This window comes from Sus scrofa, chromosome 15 (genome assembly GCF_000003025.6).
Source record: "Sus scrofa isolate TJ Tabasco breed Duroc chromosome 15, Sscrofa11.1, whole genome shotgun sequence".
Lineage (NCBI taxonomy): Eukaryota > Metazoa > Chordata > Mammalia > Artiodactyla > Suidae > Sus > Sus scrofa.
In genome coordinates, this window is record NC_010457.5 from 10,788,455 (window position 1) to 10,808,065 (window position 19,611).

The 19,611-nt window shown below is 34.4% G+C and overlaps 1 protein-coding gene across 1 annotated transcript in view; it reads left to right on the plus strand.

Moving 5' to 3' along the window:
* The window catches only part of LRP1B (LDL receptor related protein 1B), a 1,887,165-nt gene that overhangs the window by 1,175,650 nt on the left and 691,904 nt on the right, over window positions 1-19,611 (plus strand). The window contains 2 exon segments of the mRNA XM_021076285.1: window positions 1,821-1,901; window positions 3,030-3,191. Coding sequence (XP_020931944.1) covers window positions 1,821-1,901; window positions 3,030-3,191 — 243 coding nt within the window.

A 19,611-nucleotide genomic window follows, 5' to 3' on the forward strand; every position in this document is an offset into this window, starting at 1 on the left:
AAAAGAAAGTATTTAGCGACTCATTTTAATAGACAAAAGGAAGTTCTACTTTATGTAATGAAACAATGTATGGGAAATATTTAACCTTTAAGCTTAAAATGTATGAAAAATATGGGGAGAGTAAAATAACAATTTAGGTATATTCATGGATGACAAATTAAAATAAGGTGGGAAATTTTTAGTAGAGTATTATAGAAAGAGTGATAGAGAAAGACGTTGATGATCTGAATCCTAAAGACTTTTTTTCCATTGAGGAAATACATATAACCTTAGGCAAACCTGTCATGCCCTCAGTTTCTTTAGGGCTAAAATGATTGGATATAATCAATGGTTTGCTTTAATTTTTTAAGCAAAGGAATATATTTTTATTATTTACATATTTTCTCCAAATAAAATAGTACTCAAAGCTCCAAAATTAAAACAGTGGATTGACAAATAATTGTGTAGATAGATGAGAAGTGAACAGGTTTGGCTGAAGGAGTTTGAGCAGCTTGACTTCAGCCTACTCAGCCACCTTAGTAGCTCTGAGACAACCTAAAGAATACAAATTGAAAATATTTGTGGTCTGCCTCCCATCAAATATCTGCTACAATTCTAAGTCACTTGTCTCAGAGAGAAAACCAAATATTTGCCACAAAATGACTTGGTCTTCAGCTGTCAGAGGAACAATATTAATTAGAATATGGGCCACAGATCTATCTCTGTATCTTTTTTTTTTTTTCTGTCTTTATGTCAGTGAGTTGATGGAGATTCTTTTCTTCTTCCCTTTCTATTTTTAAATGTCTGTTAAATAAGTTACTGTGTATGTACAGATTTATGATTCTATGAATATTGTCTTGAGAGCTAAAAGGTCTGATATTGAGCAAATCATGTAAACTCTATATGAATTACTTTCACCATGAATGAAAACTCTGTCCTGACAAATAGTAGTAAGCTACACTGAATTCCTTGGATGAACTGTTTGGTAATTATATTTTTCTCTTGTTATTGCTACCTTTTTTCTTTCTTTTTAATTTTTTTCCTGCAATCAGTCTTAATTATCTGATCTTCTTATGACAGCATTGTCTGCTGAATTTACTAACCCTTTGAATTGGCTAGTGATCTCTTTTTAGAATCTTTGTTTTTGCTAATTCTGTGTTTTATTTTTAAATTTGTGTTGTTATAGTTATCTAGATGTTAGGAAAGAAGGTCTTTTGATTTAATTGGGTAAAATTTCATTTTGAAATCTAATTCTTTGCTATTATTGATTTTCAGGGAATTTTTGTGTTCTTTTAACTTAGAATTCATACTTTCAGAATCTTTAAAATTGTATAATACCAACTAAACTAAATTTATTGAAGTTTTTGTTGTTGTTTAGATGGTTGATTTTGTTTTATTTTCTTACATTGAACTCGTGGTGTTGATAACACTCAAGCAAAGTTGGATCTGACTTTCCTACCTTGGCTCTTTATGTTCAGAAAAAGCTTTTCTTTTTTAAAGCTTATGTATAACTTTGCAGCTGTTATTCACTAAGAGGAGATTGAGTCCCTTGGTGCAGGAAATTATCATCTCTTCATTTTTCTTACAGTATAATGAATCTAAACAGTCCTTCGTTAAGTGGGTCTCTTAGCTTTAAGTTGCTGGAATGTCCTCATTTAAAAGATATTAAGAGCATGGGATGTATGTCCTCAAGAAGTTACTGACACTTATGTGTTTACCTCACATTTCCTTTTGTGGAAGAGAGGGGTGGAGTTTTGATCACATTACCAAATGAAACCCAAGGTAAGTCAAACACATTCAATAACATCTTTCCTATTGGATATTTTTTATATCTTTCACAGAATTCCCAACTTGTGAGCCACTAACTCAATTTATATGCAAAAGTGGAAGATGCATTAGCAGCAAATGGCACTGTGACTCTGGCAAGTACCAAATGTTCACTAGACTGCACTGATTTGATTAGGGGCCTGGCTGTCTGTGCTACTTCTTCTCGTTCAGTGGTAGTTTGTAAGAGACGCTTGCAGAGTCAAGCGAAATGGCTAAGACAAGTGGTGAGAGGGCAGCTGGCATGTCAATGGAGATTAGTGTTAAGGATAGTGGAGCTCAGTATCTGTCCCCTGGGGCTATGATAGAGATTTGTTTTCAGATATTATGCTGGATATAGTCTAAGTCTACAAACATGAAGTGAAGGGAATAATTGAGGAAGTGACCTGGACAATTCAGGTTCCCTAAAGCGTTTATGTAAAATGCTCTGTAACCTCAGAAGGGAGTAGTTTAAATTATTATAAAATTATCCAGATGGTCTCAACTCTGTCACCTTGTTTTCTTAATGTACAGATGATATTTTTTCCTTAGTCATTTGTATCATTAGGTTAAATTATGCCAAATATGCATAAATGAATTATACATGAATTGATGTATTCTTAATCATTGATTTCAATTTAATCTATTTTTACTTGACATTCCTCTTGCCTCCCTCCTGCAACCATTGTTAATAAAGGATATAAATCATTGCTAATGATAGTGTATAATTTCCTGGTATAAATACACACTTAAGAACCAGTAGGGGAAGGGTCTCCAGTGAGCCTCTTGTTGAAGAATGGAGAAGGCACTAAATTAAACATACATTAAAAACTCTGGGGCAGAGAAATTGCAGGTCTAAATCATAATTTTCCAGCAATAATTATATCAAAAGCTGTATCATTCATGAAATTCTTCAACCACCATTGTCTTCCCACTTAATAATTATTTCAAGCTGTGTAGATTCATCCAGTCAGGGGTTCATCATTTCTGAGTAAAATGAAATTCAGCTCCATACTGCAAAGTCAAGGATTTTTCCCCCTTAGTTTAGTAGTTGGTATTCAATCAGAAACAAAGCAATATGAAAATGGAAATAATGTTCCCACTGCTCATAGGAAATGTGAATCATTGCTTTATCATTCCTTTTTTCAATAACCAAGGTCTCAATACCAAAAAGAAATGTTAAGTATTTTATAAGAAAAAGTTTCTCCATGGGTCATCACCCCCCGGGTGTTGATGCTTATTTCCAGATGACGACTGTGGGGACGGGAGTGATGAGGTTGGCTGTGTTCACTCCTGCTTTGAAAACCAGTTCAGATGTTCCAGCGGCAGATGTATCCCAGGCCATTGGGCCTGTGATGGTGACAATGACTGTGGAGACTTCAGTGATGAAATCAATTGTACCAGAGAAGGTTAGTATTTTTGTGAATCTGTGAAATCTCATTTTTTTAATCATTTATTTATATATTTTTTTCTACTGTATAGCATAGCGACCCAATTACACTTATATGTATACATTCTTTTTTCTCACATTACATGTTCCATTATAAGTGACTAGACAGAGTTCCCAATGCTACACAGCAAGATCCCATTGCTAATCCATCCTGAAGGCAACATTCTGCAACTATTTATCCCAAGCTCCCAGTCCCTCCCACTCCATCCCCTTCCCCCTTGGCAACCACCAGTCTATTCTCCAAGTCCATGATTTTCTTTTCTGTGCAAAGTTTCCATTGTGCCATATATTAGATTCCTGATGTAAGTGATATCATATGGTATTTGTCTTTATCTTTCTGACTTACTTCACTCAGGATGAGAGTCTCTAGTTCCATCCATATTGCTGCAAATGTCATTATTTTGTTCTTTTTCATGGCTGAGTAGTATTCCATTGTGTGTGTGTGTGTGTGTGTGTGTGTGTGTGTGTGTGTGTGTGTACTGAATCTTCCTAAGAAATCTCATTTTAAATTAATATACAGTATCTGGAATATTTTGGAGTGAATACCATATGAAAATTAAGTGCTCATCCTATAAAAAGATATGTACTTGAAACTGTACAAAATAATTTGCTCATCTCTTTACTTTTCCTTTTTTCTTTCTTTTCTCTGGTGTCTCACCTTAATTCTTCCTATACTTTGATAACTTCTCCTGTGGTCTTTCCTTCCTATTATATGCTTTACCTGCTGCTCATTTAAGCCCTTCCAATTTGTAAATTGCCAAACCCCAAACCCATCCTAAAAGGGAAAAAAAAAGAACAAGAAAGGCATAATTTTCCTTTTATTTTCATACCACGTTTGTTTCCTTAAGGCTGGAAATCATTCCCTATTAAATGGCCCTATATTCCAGTTGATTGACTTTCTGGATTGCAAGCTAAGAGAGGCAGGAGATCATGACCATGGCTTTCAGCATATCCATGGGCAGCCTTACCCTGTTATTTGCATGGATAACTCTGCAAAATTTGACCAGCTGTAGAGCATTTAATAAATTAGAAATCTTGTTGGAACTATTATAGAAAAAAATCATTAGCCTATTAAACAGTCATATAACAATAATATCTTTAACTGGATGTTTTTCTCTTTGCCCAAGAAATTGAAAAAAATTTGCTATTCATTCTTTCATTTATTCTGCAAGTATTTATTGTGACTTTTCATGTACCATGTACTTTCCTTGAACCAAAGATTAGGTGAAATAATGAAGAAAAAAAAAAAGGTCTCTATTTAGTTTTAAAAATCTATCATGCAAACAGACAAACAACAAAGTGATTCATTTAATGGGGATAGGAAAAGAGAGCCATATACTGTGTGATCATAAGAAATAAATCATTTTCAAAGTGTTTTCCAAGGAGATATATTTGTCTTCTGCAACTATTTGACAATCAGTAAAATAGAAAATTTCTGAAGTATTTTCTCCAACATGAATTTCTTTTGTCCTTCTTTTGTTTTCCTTCTCTTCTCCCTCCCTCCCTCTCTCTCTCCATTTCTCTCGACTGTAAATGCTGAAAATAGTGGCAATTACAGAGATTATCTACATAATATGTGGCTCTTAAAAGAATAAATCCACCTTTTGGTGAATTCCCTACATGATTTATTAAAAGAGATATTGTCTGATTTTGGTTTTAGTCATATGACCTGGGTTGGAAAATGCACGAGGCAATGAAATGCAGGTCCTCATGGTCAGTGGCCTTGACATGATTCTTGTCTTTCTTGACTGTGGACATAAGAGAAGCTATAAGGAAAGCAGAAAATGGCTAGGAAAAATGTTTGTGACAGTATCTTATAAAATTTAACATGAGCATATTTGAGTTTAACTTTGCTTCAAAATCGAGAGAGGAATGACATAAATAAATCTCTCCACCCCTCCCCCACTTTCTCTCTATTTATCATTCTTGTGTCTTTTTCTCTCTCAGTTTAGTTGGTTCACTAGAACGTTTTGCTCATCGCTAATCTGGCATGGATGAAGGAAAGGTGTGCAAAAAGATAGTGTTCTTTTTTTTTTTTTTTTCCTTTGTAGATTTGAAACATTTGGGGTGTGGTTGACATTTCATTAATAAATTAGGCTTTGAATATATACTGTGTTTTCCCCCACCTCACAGATGTCTTTTTTAGGCTCCTCATGGGGTGTACATCTGTGGCCTGCTGGCACTGCCCATAATACGCTGTGAAAGATAAATTGCCCCAAGGTTAATTTGCTTTCCTCTCAGAAGCAAGATCCCATCCCTCTGTTCTTTGCGTATTTATCTCTGAGTTAAAAAGATAATTGCTCATTAAGAAGTTTTAGAGAAACTGCCTTAGCCTCATGAGTATGCAAAGTGAGTGACACATCCCCTTACAGGCTCTCTAGATAGTCATTTGGGTTTGGATTATAGAATCAGTGGCTGGTTAATGTTAATGGCCTTTAGCTTTAGAGCACCTCACTTTCACTAATATATCACTGTAAAGGATGTATTGTCAATGTGAATACCATGTGTTGCTTATATGATTATGGTAATACACTAAGGAAATGATCCAGATAATCTCCATGATTATTGGCCAGGTTTCAAGGAAGAAATTAGTTGAACTTCCTGAACTAATTTATATTTATCAGATTATAAATTGTACTAGTAGTCCCTAATCAAATATTCCAGTAGGTGAATACAAGTTTCAGGAAATGAGAACTGGTGGCATTCCAAAGTGACTTCAGTGCAAGAAAATCCAGGGTATTTCAAAGTGCATTTAAATATTCTTATCTGTCATTATTGTATGTATTCTGATATAGAAGTTGTGAAATAACCATGGCACAGAATCGTTAAAGCTGATCAGCAAAGTCATTTTGCACACATAGGATTTGTGAGGCCATTACCAAGGTAAAGTAGAAATTTGATGCAATTAGTCATAAAATTTAGTCGCAGAACCTGCTGCAGAAGAAAGACCAGGAGATTCTGGCTTTAGTTTCAGGACTGGCTGTCAAAGCTGATCAAATCCACCATATAATTGCTCAGCACTTTGCTTTACACTGCCTGGGTAAGCAGAGCATATGGTGCGGTTTCTCTCAACTCAGATTGCTTTTCAAAAGGGCAGAAAATACTCTTGAATTGACATTTAGTAGTTAAAGAAGCAGTAGATGCCAAGAGGTAGAACATTCTGTATATAATCTCCATTTCAGAAAATTCCTGAATTTATTCAAGTTCAGTTCATATTTTTTTCTGATACCACTTTCAAGAAAAGAATTTCTATAATGATGATCATTTTTCCATCGTCAATGTGATTAATGTATGGGAAAAGTGTTAATGACTAGTCTCCTCCTAGGTTAATGTATACTTATCTCTTTCTTTCTTCCTGTTGTGCTATTTTTTTTTTTTCTCTCACTTCCTAACTCCCTTACTAGGCAAGGAAGATACAGTATCTTTACAAATCACTGCACAAGCACAGACTCAGGCACACAGGCACATACACACAGTCTGTGAGCATAAGTAGAAGAGAAAGACAATCCACAGCACATAGATTCCTTCCTTTGTTTCAATACCTGTTTATCACTGATTTAGCTCTGGTTTCTTTTAGGTTTGAATCCTTCAGTGGGCACACATATCTGTGGTTACAAAGCTTCTGGGTGAATAGTTTTTCCCAAATGGAAAAAATCAGTGCAGCTGGACCTTCAAAGAGTTTAGTACCAGAGACCTTCCTCTAGAGCCTCATTCTTGGCTGTTATTAAGTATTGAAAGATTTTATAAAAATGAGTTTACCTATAAGAACATTAAAAATAAACTTAAAATGAAACTTTAGTCTTTCCTTTTAAGTCTTTATCTCTTTGTCTGTAATATTAAAAGATAGAAGAGTTCCCATGTGATACAGCTGGTGGAATCCAGCATTGTCACTGCAGTGGCTCAGGTTTGAGGCTGTGGCAGGAGTTTAATCCCTGTTCCAGAAACTTCCACATGTTTTGGGCACAGCCAAAGAGAGAGAGAGAGTGAGAGAGAGATACAATGGGCATTTGTCACATCCATAAAATACCAAATATGTAGAATTAATCTTACTTTTATTAATTTCATTGTTGACAGCTTAATTCTTTGGAGTTATGTAAATTTTCACTCTTACACTCTTTTGAGGAAGAGTCTCAAGCATATTTTGCCCAAGGAAAAAGGCATTCTAAAGTAAGCATAAAAAAATTGTTAGGTATCTTTAGACAACTCTTCTTCCCGATCAATTTCCACTGTTGTAAAAAAATTATATCAAATAATTTCAACATGAACTGATGGATAAGAGAACAGGTTTCCTCTAAAATATATTTTGCATAAATTTTGTAATTTCTTCTAAATGCAACTTAAATAACTCTCAATCTTTGGATTTGCTTTACTTGGAGAGAGCATATGACCCTGATTTATGGTCATTGCTCTTTCATGCCTTCTGTTTGGCTGTTTAAAGAGGGAGTATTTACTACCTGCTGCATTAAGAGAATGAACTGAGTGATGCTGGAACTTGTGATCTCTTATTTACATCACAAATATAAATTAAATGCAAGTTTAAGATTTAGTATGTATTGACCTTAAATTTTGATTTATTATGAATAATCTTTAACAGTTCTCAAATCCATTAGGCAGTCAAATGTATAACATTGTTAATATACATGCTCACATATGCTTGTATTCTTTTGCTTTAACTGTTTATTATTGTTTACTTCTTTATTTATGTCTTCTATGCCCAACAAAATAGTAAGTTTCAGAAAGATAAACATTTGCATCTTTTTTGTGTCTGTAATTTAACAGTCCGTGCCAATGAGATTTCATTAGTGATAATATAGGTGTGAGAAAGGAGAACTAGTTGGCAACCCACAAAGTACCAGGCACTTTACATTTGCTATTCCCATTTAATGTTCAGACTAAGGATAGCTCAGAAGGTTAAATACTTGCCTAGGATTACACAGCTGGAGTTTCAAAGGTTGTCTGCTCTTTATTCCTATGTCTAGTTATCTGCTCCAGTAGCTGCAGAATATAAACTCTTTTTTTTTCTCTCTATGAATTAACACTTGTATTATCCCTAAATAATTACTACTTTGTTCTTAACTACATATTCACTTTCTCTTTAAGATGAAAAAGAAAGACCTTTCTACTTAATATGTCATTATAATGAAATTTTCTAAAAGGTACTTGAAGGGACCTAGCCCATTACATTAAATCATCACAAAAGGTCCATCTGTCTTTCTCTTTTTAAAAAATTTCTATTTCCCCTTCCCTGCTCATATAATTAATTATCTTTGATAAGTGGATTCTAGAGTGTCAATGGCATGACTATGGATACTCCCACACAGTTTCTTTAGTCACCCAAAGAATATGTTTGTCCACCATAAAAGTTTTACCTCATAGGCTCAAAAAATTTAGGAAGCTAGAAGGGTATGGAAAGATTATTTAGTTCAATTCTTTTATTGTGCAGATAAAAAGGGATCAGCTTTCTCAAATTGTCCTTTTGTATATATAACAATAATAAAAACATGATGCTGCTTCCTAGAAGGAACTGGTAATGTTCTGTCTTAGAGATATTGAAACTGAATCCTTTGATCCATAAAGACATTTTCAGGAGATGGTTTGAATACAAATGACGATGCCAAGTGCTTTGTGGAAAATCTAGAAGGTCTGACAGTACTGTCAACCAAAAAGAGACAATATCCTATTTGGAAGATTGAATTCACTCAGAATACTACAGATTTTAAAACTTGGTTTTTAGCTAAACACTAAGGTTACACATTTAAGCATGGAGAGAGTAGAAATTAAACCAGCATCTTTTGACTTCCCACCTATATCATATACCTTCTCAGCTGCACCATCACGTTTCTAGCAGCATGGTTTAATCATAACCACATAGGAAATAAGATGCCAATAAATACTGTACACAATTGGATTCTGTCAGATGTTTTGTTTTTCTGTCGTAAAAATATTCTGAAGGCACTTTCAACTCGCTTATTCTAAAACTCGCAATTCAAAAACTTGCTATTATTTCTCAGTTACTGATATTTATTGAGAATTAAGTATTGTCTATGAATTTGGGGAAATGACCAAATTATGTTATGGACCAAGCAAATTTACCTAATCTTCTGTCCTAATTTTTTTTTTAACTACTCTCTTTTAATGAAAATATGGATTGTTTCCTAATAAAATACAATTAAAAGCAAATTTTAATTTCACCTAGTTTTAAAGAACTATAGCATCTGTTTTCAATGAGATACAAATTGTCTGGCTTAACTTTATTCTCTCTCAGATTGATTTATTTTGCTTAGGAATTGTTAACACTGAAATATCAGAACAATGTTAATTATTAATGGATTTTATCCATAGGAAACCACTCTTTGTTTTCTAGGACAAAATAGCTCTTTAAAGGTCATTTTACCCTTAATACTGCAAACAGTTTTTACATCAAAAGCAAAGAAAACTCAAGGCCTTTGAATCAATAATGAAGGCTATTTTGAGAATCTGTAATGTTCCTAACAATGTGATTATCAAGAAAATTAAAAGGAATCAGATAAATGTAATTTAAAAAATGAAATCTTTGAAAATGATTCATAAAAAGAGGAAGAAAGAAGCCAATTATCTTCATCTTTACTCTTTAAGATATTAGTAATAGCTCCACAATTATTCCTAGGTAAATTTAACTTTTGTATTAAGACAATAATTATGCACCTTCACACAAAACAAAGTAATATCTCTTGTTTTTAAAAAGATGTAATTAATAAAGTCAATAGGTAACAAAAAAACCTAATTTTAATGAAGAATTTTAGCCTGTTTCCTACTCTTTTAACAGAGCTGAACAATAAGGGCAAGAATGCATTAATTTCCTCAGTCTTTAAATTCTGCTTCCTTGTTCTTAAGTTGTGGTTAATGATGAGAGAAATGGTAAGACTTCAGGCGTTCAGCAGGGGAAAAAAAAAAAGTGCCAAGTAAACAACCAAATAGAACAGAAACAGGGGGCAATAATAATGTACAAAATAATTAATTCACCTCTCAATAACTGAGTAGTACCCATGTTTTTGTGAGATTAAAGAAATAAGCAATGGGATAAAACTTGCCTTTTTCCCATAAAAATAGTTGGTAATTAGCTTCTCTGAGAGCCTTTGTTACCTTATTTATGTGACACATCAATTCAGTTTGCACTTAAATATTATATTCCTGCAATGTAATGATCACATTCATTTACCCTTTGTTAGGAATTTACTTCAGTTCTGGGTTGGTATTTATGTACAGAGGAGCTTCCAAAGGAAAATTAGTTGTCGTTATCTACATCCCAAACTTTTCCACAATGACTTTGTTACATAAAAGCTTCTGCTTGAAACTCCCATGGCCTTCCTGGTATGAAATACTCACTGGTATCAGAATCTTTCAGCACAGTATACTGTTATGTTGATATGTGTACACTTGATGGGTTGTTCGGCAAATCATGAGCAGAATTTAGAACATTTTAAAACATAGGTTGGCAAATCTTTTCTGTATGTGGTCAGATAATAAACATTTTAGATTTTGCCTATTTCAAGTACCTAACTCCATTGTTTTAACACAAAAGGAAACATATGCTGTATGTCTACAAATGATTATGACTGTATTTCAATGAAACTACTTGCAAAAACAGATAGTGGACCAGAATTTGTCCGCAGGTCATAGCTTGATGACACTACTTTTAAAATATAAGTATGATAAATTTTAAAAATAATAACATAATAAAATACAAGTAAAAGAGATCTATAATCCTGAATTATATTTTATGCTCATGTTTCATAAAACATCAAACTTATTAAGACAAAAAATAATGGGGAGAAGAAAAGGCCAAAATAAACAGGAGATAATTTAAAAATGCTACTCTCTGTCTCTTCCTCAAACATATAGATCATATGTATAGGCTTATACATATTCTTTCTTTCTTTTTTTTTCTTTTTTCTTTCTTTTTTTTTTTTTGTCTTTTTGCCATTTTCTTGGGCTGCTCCCATGGCATATGGAGATTCCAAGGCTAGGGGTCCAATCAGAGCTGCAGCCGCCAGCCTACGCTGGGATCCGAGTCGTGTCTGCGAGCTACACCACAGCTCATGGCAACGCCAGATCCTTAACCCACTGAGCAAGGCCAGGGATCAAACCTGCAACCTCATGGATACTACTTTGATTCATTACTGCTGAAGACATGACAAGAACTCCATGTCATCATTTTTCCCAGTAAATATTTAAGGTCTACTGTAAGCTAGACATATTTCCTTTTTTTTTTTTTTTTTTGCTTTTTAGGGCTGCACCTGTGGCATATGGAGGTTCCCATGCTAGGGGTCTAATCAAAGCTACAGCTGCTGGCCTACACCACAGCCACAGCAACACCAGATCCAAGCTGCATCTGCAACCTATACCACAGCTCATGGCAATGCCAGATCCTTAACCCAGTGAGCAAAGCCAGGGATTGAACCTGCAACCTCATGGTTCCTAGTTGGATTCATTTCTACTGTACCATGATGGGAACTCCAAGCTAGGCATATTTGTAAGTCAAGAAGTAAATTCCAAGTATAAAATATCCACATTTTAACTTGTTTTACTTCATATTTTTTATCTAACATGTCTGTTAAGGTGAATGGTTAATTCGAACAGTGAATGGAAAAACAGATTTCTCATTATGTAGCCATTTCAACAACTTAATATGTTGTGTTCATTTAAATTTAGTTAATGTAGAAGTTCATCATCCCCATGATATGATAAATTCTAAATCATATATTTATGGCAGAGTTCCCAATGCCAAAATTTAAAATTTTCATGAACCCAAAACAATGCTTTATTTGTTTTACATAAACTTTACTTCAATACTTGAACTTTCTGGGGTATATTTAATGTCCTTAATTATTTCAATACATTTTTCATGTCTATATGTCCATGTGTTTTTAACATTAGAAACATTTTAGTGTCAAAATAATTGAATTCATGACTAGATAGCCACACCTTTTTTTTCCCTCTTTTCTAATTAACATACACAGAAAACAGTAAAGATTTGAAATCTGGTCTCTTTTTTTTAATATTAACTTTTTTGTTAAATGCTTTGTACTAGTAAGTGTTTTTGATAGTCCCATCCAACTTCTTACCAGGATAGTCTCTAGCAGGGACCACATATGAGGGTAAAAAGACTTTGTTGTAATAGAAGGTAAAACACAAAAGCCATGTCCTAAAAATGTGATGGGATTGGAAGGTGGGGGTGGTGGGCAGACTGATAACCATCTATAGGCTAGAAGACATCCAGGCATTCATCAAGGTCCAATGGGATGACAGCAAGTTGATATAAGAAGGAAGCCCCAGGTTTGGCTTCATTATTAGTTCACATTATAAATTATAGGACCTTTAGACACATAGTCATTTCTGGGTAATTCTTCCCACATCAGGTACTCCCATCAACCTCAATGCAGGTTCTGGCCAGGTAGCTTAAGAGCAAGTAGGTATGTTTAAACAAGCTCCCCTCTTCCACAGATTTCTAGACATCAAGAGCAGCCTAACCACTTTAGGGAGTTGTCAAAGGTCCCTTCATAGAAACATACCAAGCTTATGTCCACATCCAGTTATTAACATAAATGAAATGAAACTTCAGATATGCTGCCAAACTGTTTCTCAGAAATTTCAAGGCAGGTGAAGAATACCTAGGTATCTGCAGTCAATAGCTGCCATAGGTACAAGGAATTATTAACACATAGCAAGTCATTGAAAAGCTGGAGTTTCTGTCGTGGCACAGTGGTTAATGAATCCAACCAGGAACCATGAGGTTGAGAGTTCAATCCCTGTCCTTGCTCAGTGGGTTAAGGATCCGACGTGCCGTGAGCTGTGGTGTGGATCGCAGACACGGCTCGGATCCCACGTTGCTGTGGCTCTAGCGCAGGCCAGCATCTACAGCTCCGATTAGACCCCCTAGCCTGGGAGCTTCCATATGCCATGGGAAGCAGCCCTAAAAAAGGCCAAAAGACAAAAAAAAAAAAAAAAAAAAAAAAAAAGAAAAGAAAAGAAAAGAAAAAAACTAAAAACTCCAAGCAAGAATGGGCATACATTGCTTATCAGAAATTCAGGAAGCTCTGTGCAGTGCAATGCAATGCTTGGTGTTTTGTTTGTTTTTACTTTTCAAAACATTTGACAACAAATGACAAGTTAAAGTGCAAAGTAAAACAATAAATAAGTTTTCTCCTCCCAGACTGGTCTCACAATTTATATAATTCATCAAAATTTGAAGCATCATTGTTAGCTCTTTTCTCAGGAGTGCTTTAACATTACTTATAAATTTTAAAAAATGTATTCTAAGAAGAACATAATATAAATATAATTTTTGCAATCTTGATTTTCATTTTTTTTAACTTTAGGAGTAAAAATAATTTCTTTCTGTCTCAGTACAGTTGCTTCTACTTGCATGTGTTTAGTCACAATGAATTCATTTAAATATTGGGATACATTCCACCATCAGTTGCCACATTTCCTCCAGGTTCTGCCTTTATTTATTTATTAGATTTCCCAAATTGTATGCTTAGTTTAAATAGCTCCAGGGCAAAAATACAATAAAATTGCATTAGTTAAAAATATAACTAGCATCAGCAACATGAAAACATAACAGTAAAACTGCATGAGCATATACATATAAACATAGTCATCATTTTAACACTCCGCTGAGACAAGCCATATTAAGAAGACAGATTGTGTGCCAAGCCCTGAAGCTTAGGCAGCTAGGGCTCTGGGGAACCAGGCAGGCCTGGAATTCATGTTAGAATGGTCATCACAGGCTCCTCAGAGGAATGCAGCTTTTCATCCAGGGGAAAATCAGCAACTGCTAACAGAAGCTGATTTTATTTGGCAAGAAGGTTAAGAGGAACTAAAACTCGACACCTTTTTGCTATGTTTTCTGGCAGAAGGGGATATTTTTTCTAAGCATCAGCATATACCCAAAGCTACCAGACATTGAGGAATAGGTATGGAGTATGTTTATTGTGAGGAGGTAGGATGAGAATCAGCAGGGGAAGACTGTGTGGCTAACAGTCTACTTGACTTTCATATAAATTGTGAGTGTTCAGGCAAATGACATATATACCTATAATCTATACATGTAGATATACTGTAAATTTATGGACTCTCAAAGTTTTCCCTTTCTAGTTACTGTTGAAATACTCTCAAAGAGATTGATATAAAACTATATCTAAGCATATCAGAGTCTAGCAGAAGGTCTTCCTGGGATCCCCAACTGCCTTCAGGGTGAAATTTAAACCATTTAGCATAGGATACAAGGCCATTCAAGGTCTAGCCTTTGCCCACCTCTCAATTTTCTTTCTCCCTTCTCCCAGTCATACACTGCACAGAATTTTATGAATGCCGTTGGATATCGAGAATGTCTTTCATCCCTTTCCATCATCCCTTTTGCTCAACTCTTAGCCATATCTTGGAACTCTCTTCTTATCCTTTGTCATGAGAAGTTCTCATTGAAACCCCCAAGTCTAGGTAGTTTTGCTCTGTGCATGTTCTCATGGTATTCTCTCCCACCACAGCACTTAGGGTATTGTTTTGTAACTACATGCATTGCCTACTATGCCAACTATTTTATGATCTTTTCAAAGGCATATGCCTTTCTTTTTTTACCTGGACTCCAGCAAAAACCATTTATTTGGTCTCCCTACTTCCACTCTTTTTTCTCTGCACAGCAGCCTATGAGAATTTTAATAATTTAGATTAAATGATATCATCATCTCTCCTCTATTTCAAAATCTCCAGTAGAAAGATATTTGTCGAACTTATTTCACCATGATGTTGATAAAGATCCAAGATCCAGCCCCTACTCACCTCTCAGATCTCATTTCACTGACCCACCCCACTTCACTTTCTTCTCTGTCTATAAATACAGTGTCTGTTTCCTGCTGTAGAGTCTTTGCATTTTTTTTTCCTTGGCCTTCATGCTTTTTACCCTAACCTGCTGGACTGGCTCTTCCACTTCATTTTTGTCTCATCTCAGATATCAACTTCTCAGAGAGACATCTCTGATCATCCTTGTCGAGATGTCCTCTATACTCAAGTTACTTAAGGTCCTCATCAAAGATGTTCACAGTGTATATCCATTCCTTCCTTTTTCTGGGCACATGGGAGGATAGTACCTCCTAGAAACTTTGTGGTTATGTGGGATCAATATGATGGCACTCCACCCAATGTGCCTAGCTCTGGACATCAAATTATTAATCAGAAGTGATGTATATTTGTTTTTGTTAATTTGTTTTTTTTTCCTGATACAGCACTGCTTACTGCTTTCTGTACTAATCCAGTTTATGTCCTTGCATAATTATTTATTAAATGCCTATATGCTTTCTTCTCCCTTCATGTAAGTGCTATGAGAACAGTCAATTAGCTCTCTTGTTCACTGCTCTATCCCAGTACCTGGAAAACTATCTAACACATTGCACTAAATATATGCTGAAAGGAAAAAATGAAGGAATCAGAGTTCCTGACTAGAATCCATGAGGACACAGTTTCCATTCCCGGCCTCGCTTAGTGGGTTATGGATCTGGTGTTGCTGTGAGCGGTGGTGTAGGTCACAGACGTGGCTCAGAATCTAGCATTGCTATGGCTGTGGTGTAGGCCAGTAGTTACAGCTCTGATTCGACCCCCCAGCCTGGGAACTTCCATTTTCCACGGGTGCAGCCCTAAAAGATGAATGAATGAATGAATAAATAAAACACAATACACAGACCTGTAAAGAAATGAAAAAAATAAGTGAAGGAATCACTGAAGCCAGTAATCTCATTTTGAAGATAATTAAACTGATTTGGTAGCTCTCTACCACTAAATAGATGTTCGATCATGAATAACGTGACTCAAATTATTTCATTCCTTTGTAACTCTCTTCTTTCCTGGTTGGCAACTAATTGAAGAAATAAGCCCAAGAAGGCTAGACTGCCTTATGTAACTTGCAATTGATCTTTTCATAAAAGACCAAATTTTACCATGACCTTACAACAAAATATATATTAATAATTTTGTTAGAAAAGAAATAGCCTATAATCTCTTGGGGTAGAACATAATGGAAGATAGTATGAGAAAAATGGTGTATGTATACACATTTGACTGGGTCACTATTCTGTATAGCAAAAATTGGAACAACTCTGTGAATCAACTATACTTTAATAAAAATTTAAAAAATAAATATGCTTAATAGCAATATTTTAAATATTTTAAAAAATGAATTATAGATGCTCTTTGATTATTATATGAGCTAGTTATTTTTTTTTTATTCTTGAGCCTCTACATGAGAAAACCTTAACAAGACTGTAATAATGGGATAGTAGTTAAGAAAGCAGCGTCTAAAATTTAATTATGTGGGCTCAGATATCATCTCTGCTGCTTCTCATCTGTCTAACCACAGGCATAGTTTCTGTTTCTGTGAAATGGGATGATCTCGATAAGCAGTTTTGTTTATTAATTTTTGATTAAAATGAAAAGGAGCAGATGGGTGATCCTTTTTTCACTGGGCTTTAATTTGAAATTCAAATATAATGCTATCTTATACAATTTGAAGTATAAGTAATTGAATGCCATATGAACTACCATTTACACGTAAGGTATATGGAATGGGAGATAAAGAAACAGGAAAGTATGAAACTGGTTACCATATTTCTCTTAAAGTCAAGGAAAGCTCTAAATCCCTTCCGCAGGGGTAAAAAGGCATGTCAACACAAAGCGTAATGTGTAATTTCTGAGCTTTTATGAATTCCTAAAGTTTACCATGAATCTCTTAACTATACAAACACCAAAATAAGAGACTTAATTCTATCTTTATATATATATATATATATATATAAAGTGAGTGTTAAAACTACGAACATTCACAGATGAAATATAAATAGGAAGGAAATTGAGATTGGGGAGAATAATATAACCAAGACTAGAAAATATACGTTAGTGACATCTGTGAGAATTATTAAGAGGAGGCATGTTTCACCAAATAAACTTGAATGTTTATAATGGTATATTATATTTCCTTCTCCAGATTATGTCCTCATTTTAAAGTTACTATAATCTGGTTGCTTGTGGCACATCTTAATAGGTAGTGTACCAGTCTACAAAGGTTAAGACATGGGTAGTTTAAGGAAAAAAAAAAAATTAGGGAAATATCACATTTGTATTTAAATTTGTAAGATAAATGTTTGTTTAGATTAAGAAAACAAATGAGTATATTGACTTATGAAGCACAACTAGACAAACCAAATAATACCAAGCAAAAAAGAAACTGCAAATGGAATAAAAAAAATCTCAGACAAAGGTAGTATGCTCTCTCCCTTCATTGATTCTGCTTTGATCTATGTGATCATAACCTATTTCCAACTGTAAAAATATCATTCCACTAAAAGACTAGGATTCTGTATGTAAAGTTGCCATATTGTTGGGTCAGGAGCAGCAATCCCTTCTCCAAAGCAACAGCTTATCGCATGCAAGTCTCTTTTTGAAACAGGTTATTATGTTTAGATTTCTAAATTTACATGACTTCTTCTTGAACATTTCCCATGAGGTCATTGAGTTAATTGCAAAGGAACACAACTTTTTTCTTTTCTTTCTTTCTTTCTTTCTTTTTTTTCTTTTTTTTTTTTAGGCCACACCTGTGGCATATAGAAGTTCTAGGGGTCAAACCAGAGCTGTAGCTATTGGCCCACACCACAGCCACAGCAAAGCAGAATTCTAGCCACATCTGCAACCAACACCACAGCTCATGGCAATGCTGGATCCCTAACCTACTGAGTGAGGCTAGGTGGTCAAACCCGTGTCCTCATAGACACTAGTCAGATTTGTTACAGCTGAGCCACAATCAGAACTCCAAGAAACACAACTCAAAAGAGCTCTGTCTTTGAATCCAAATCCAAAATACATTTAAATGAGGCAAAATATTGCTCTCACAATAATTACGAAACATGGAATTCCTCCCATTATTACTGACATTTTTGAGGCAACATTTTCCTTGAGGAAAAAATGATAGGGCGAGGAATGGAAATATGGGATAGAATTTGGTATGTACTATTTAATTTTATTTAAGCTAATAAAATGGTCAAATTAGCTTATTTTAAATGTAAAATGTGGTATTTCTTCTCAAATTGTCCTTGCAGATTACTGTTATGTTTCTTTATTTGTTTAGCTCTTCTGATCATTTCCAGAAATAATCTAAGTCATGACCTAGAAAGATTAAGGTTCATAAAAAGGAAGCACTCAAAAGCCAAATAAGGATTAGAAATGTGAATAAATCTGAGGGTGATATTGGGCTGAGATTGGTCAAAACAAATTTTTATCATGAAAAATGACCCATAAATTTGGCTCTAAATTCTATAAAGCTATTCAAAGAGAGTAGCAGGATGAGTTTCAGGATTATTCACAAATATCCATAAAATGAATCATAAAAAAGAAAAGCTATTTGCAGTAAAATTAATATTAATATTGAAACAAGAGTGAAATAAAATGTTTCCTACATTTTCTCAGAAGTAGATTCAAAAACCTAAGAAAATAGTTACCAGTTGCCCCATTGCTCACCTCCATCAAAGAAGAAAAAAAAAATCTATTAGGGGAAAAAAAAACAATATAAACCAATATCTTTGTCTCTTCATTCTTACAGGGAGTTGTTAATATAATTTAGTCCAGCTCTATATAAAATAGATAGTACTTGTTAACCTACAAGCATGCTAACCCAAACATATTACTTTTCGAGGAACTAGAACAAAAAATTTATAAGAAATCTTCAGATTTTTAAAAGGTCAGTAGTATGTTTACAAAATTAAATATACTGAGGGGCAGATTCAATATGTGAGCTGCCAGTCTTCAACTCTTATTTTAGATAATGTAGAAAAAAAATCAATACACTATATCTTCAATTCTTTATTAAGTGTTTGGAATCACTGAGTGATAACAACCTGAAATATAACTTTTATATGTTATTGTTTGAGCTTATATTAAAGGTTCTAAAATTCAGCTGAACCAAAGTTTGTTTAGTTTTGTTTTCATAGAAAATACTAGGAAAGTACTAGGAGAAAGAACCAAAAGCCATTCATGGGCACATGCAATTTGGCCTCTTCATCATAGAATTACTTAGTGAGCTGAAAAATTTGTGGATCTGTATTTGATTTGTCTTCTTTTTCCTTCTTGAAGACTAAAAATCACATACAATTTTCCAGTTCCTTTTGAAGATGTCACAGCATCATGTTTATGAAGCAAGTCTCAATGTTCTTCACTACTTTAGTAGTTAACTCATACTGCTAAATAGGGTACTCTGCAGATACTACATGTACTCTGTAGATACTTCTATCTATATGTTCTCTCCCAAGAGATTGGATATAGTTCCTTGTGCTGTGCAGTAGGACCTATGGTAGGAAATT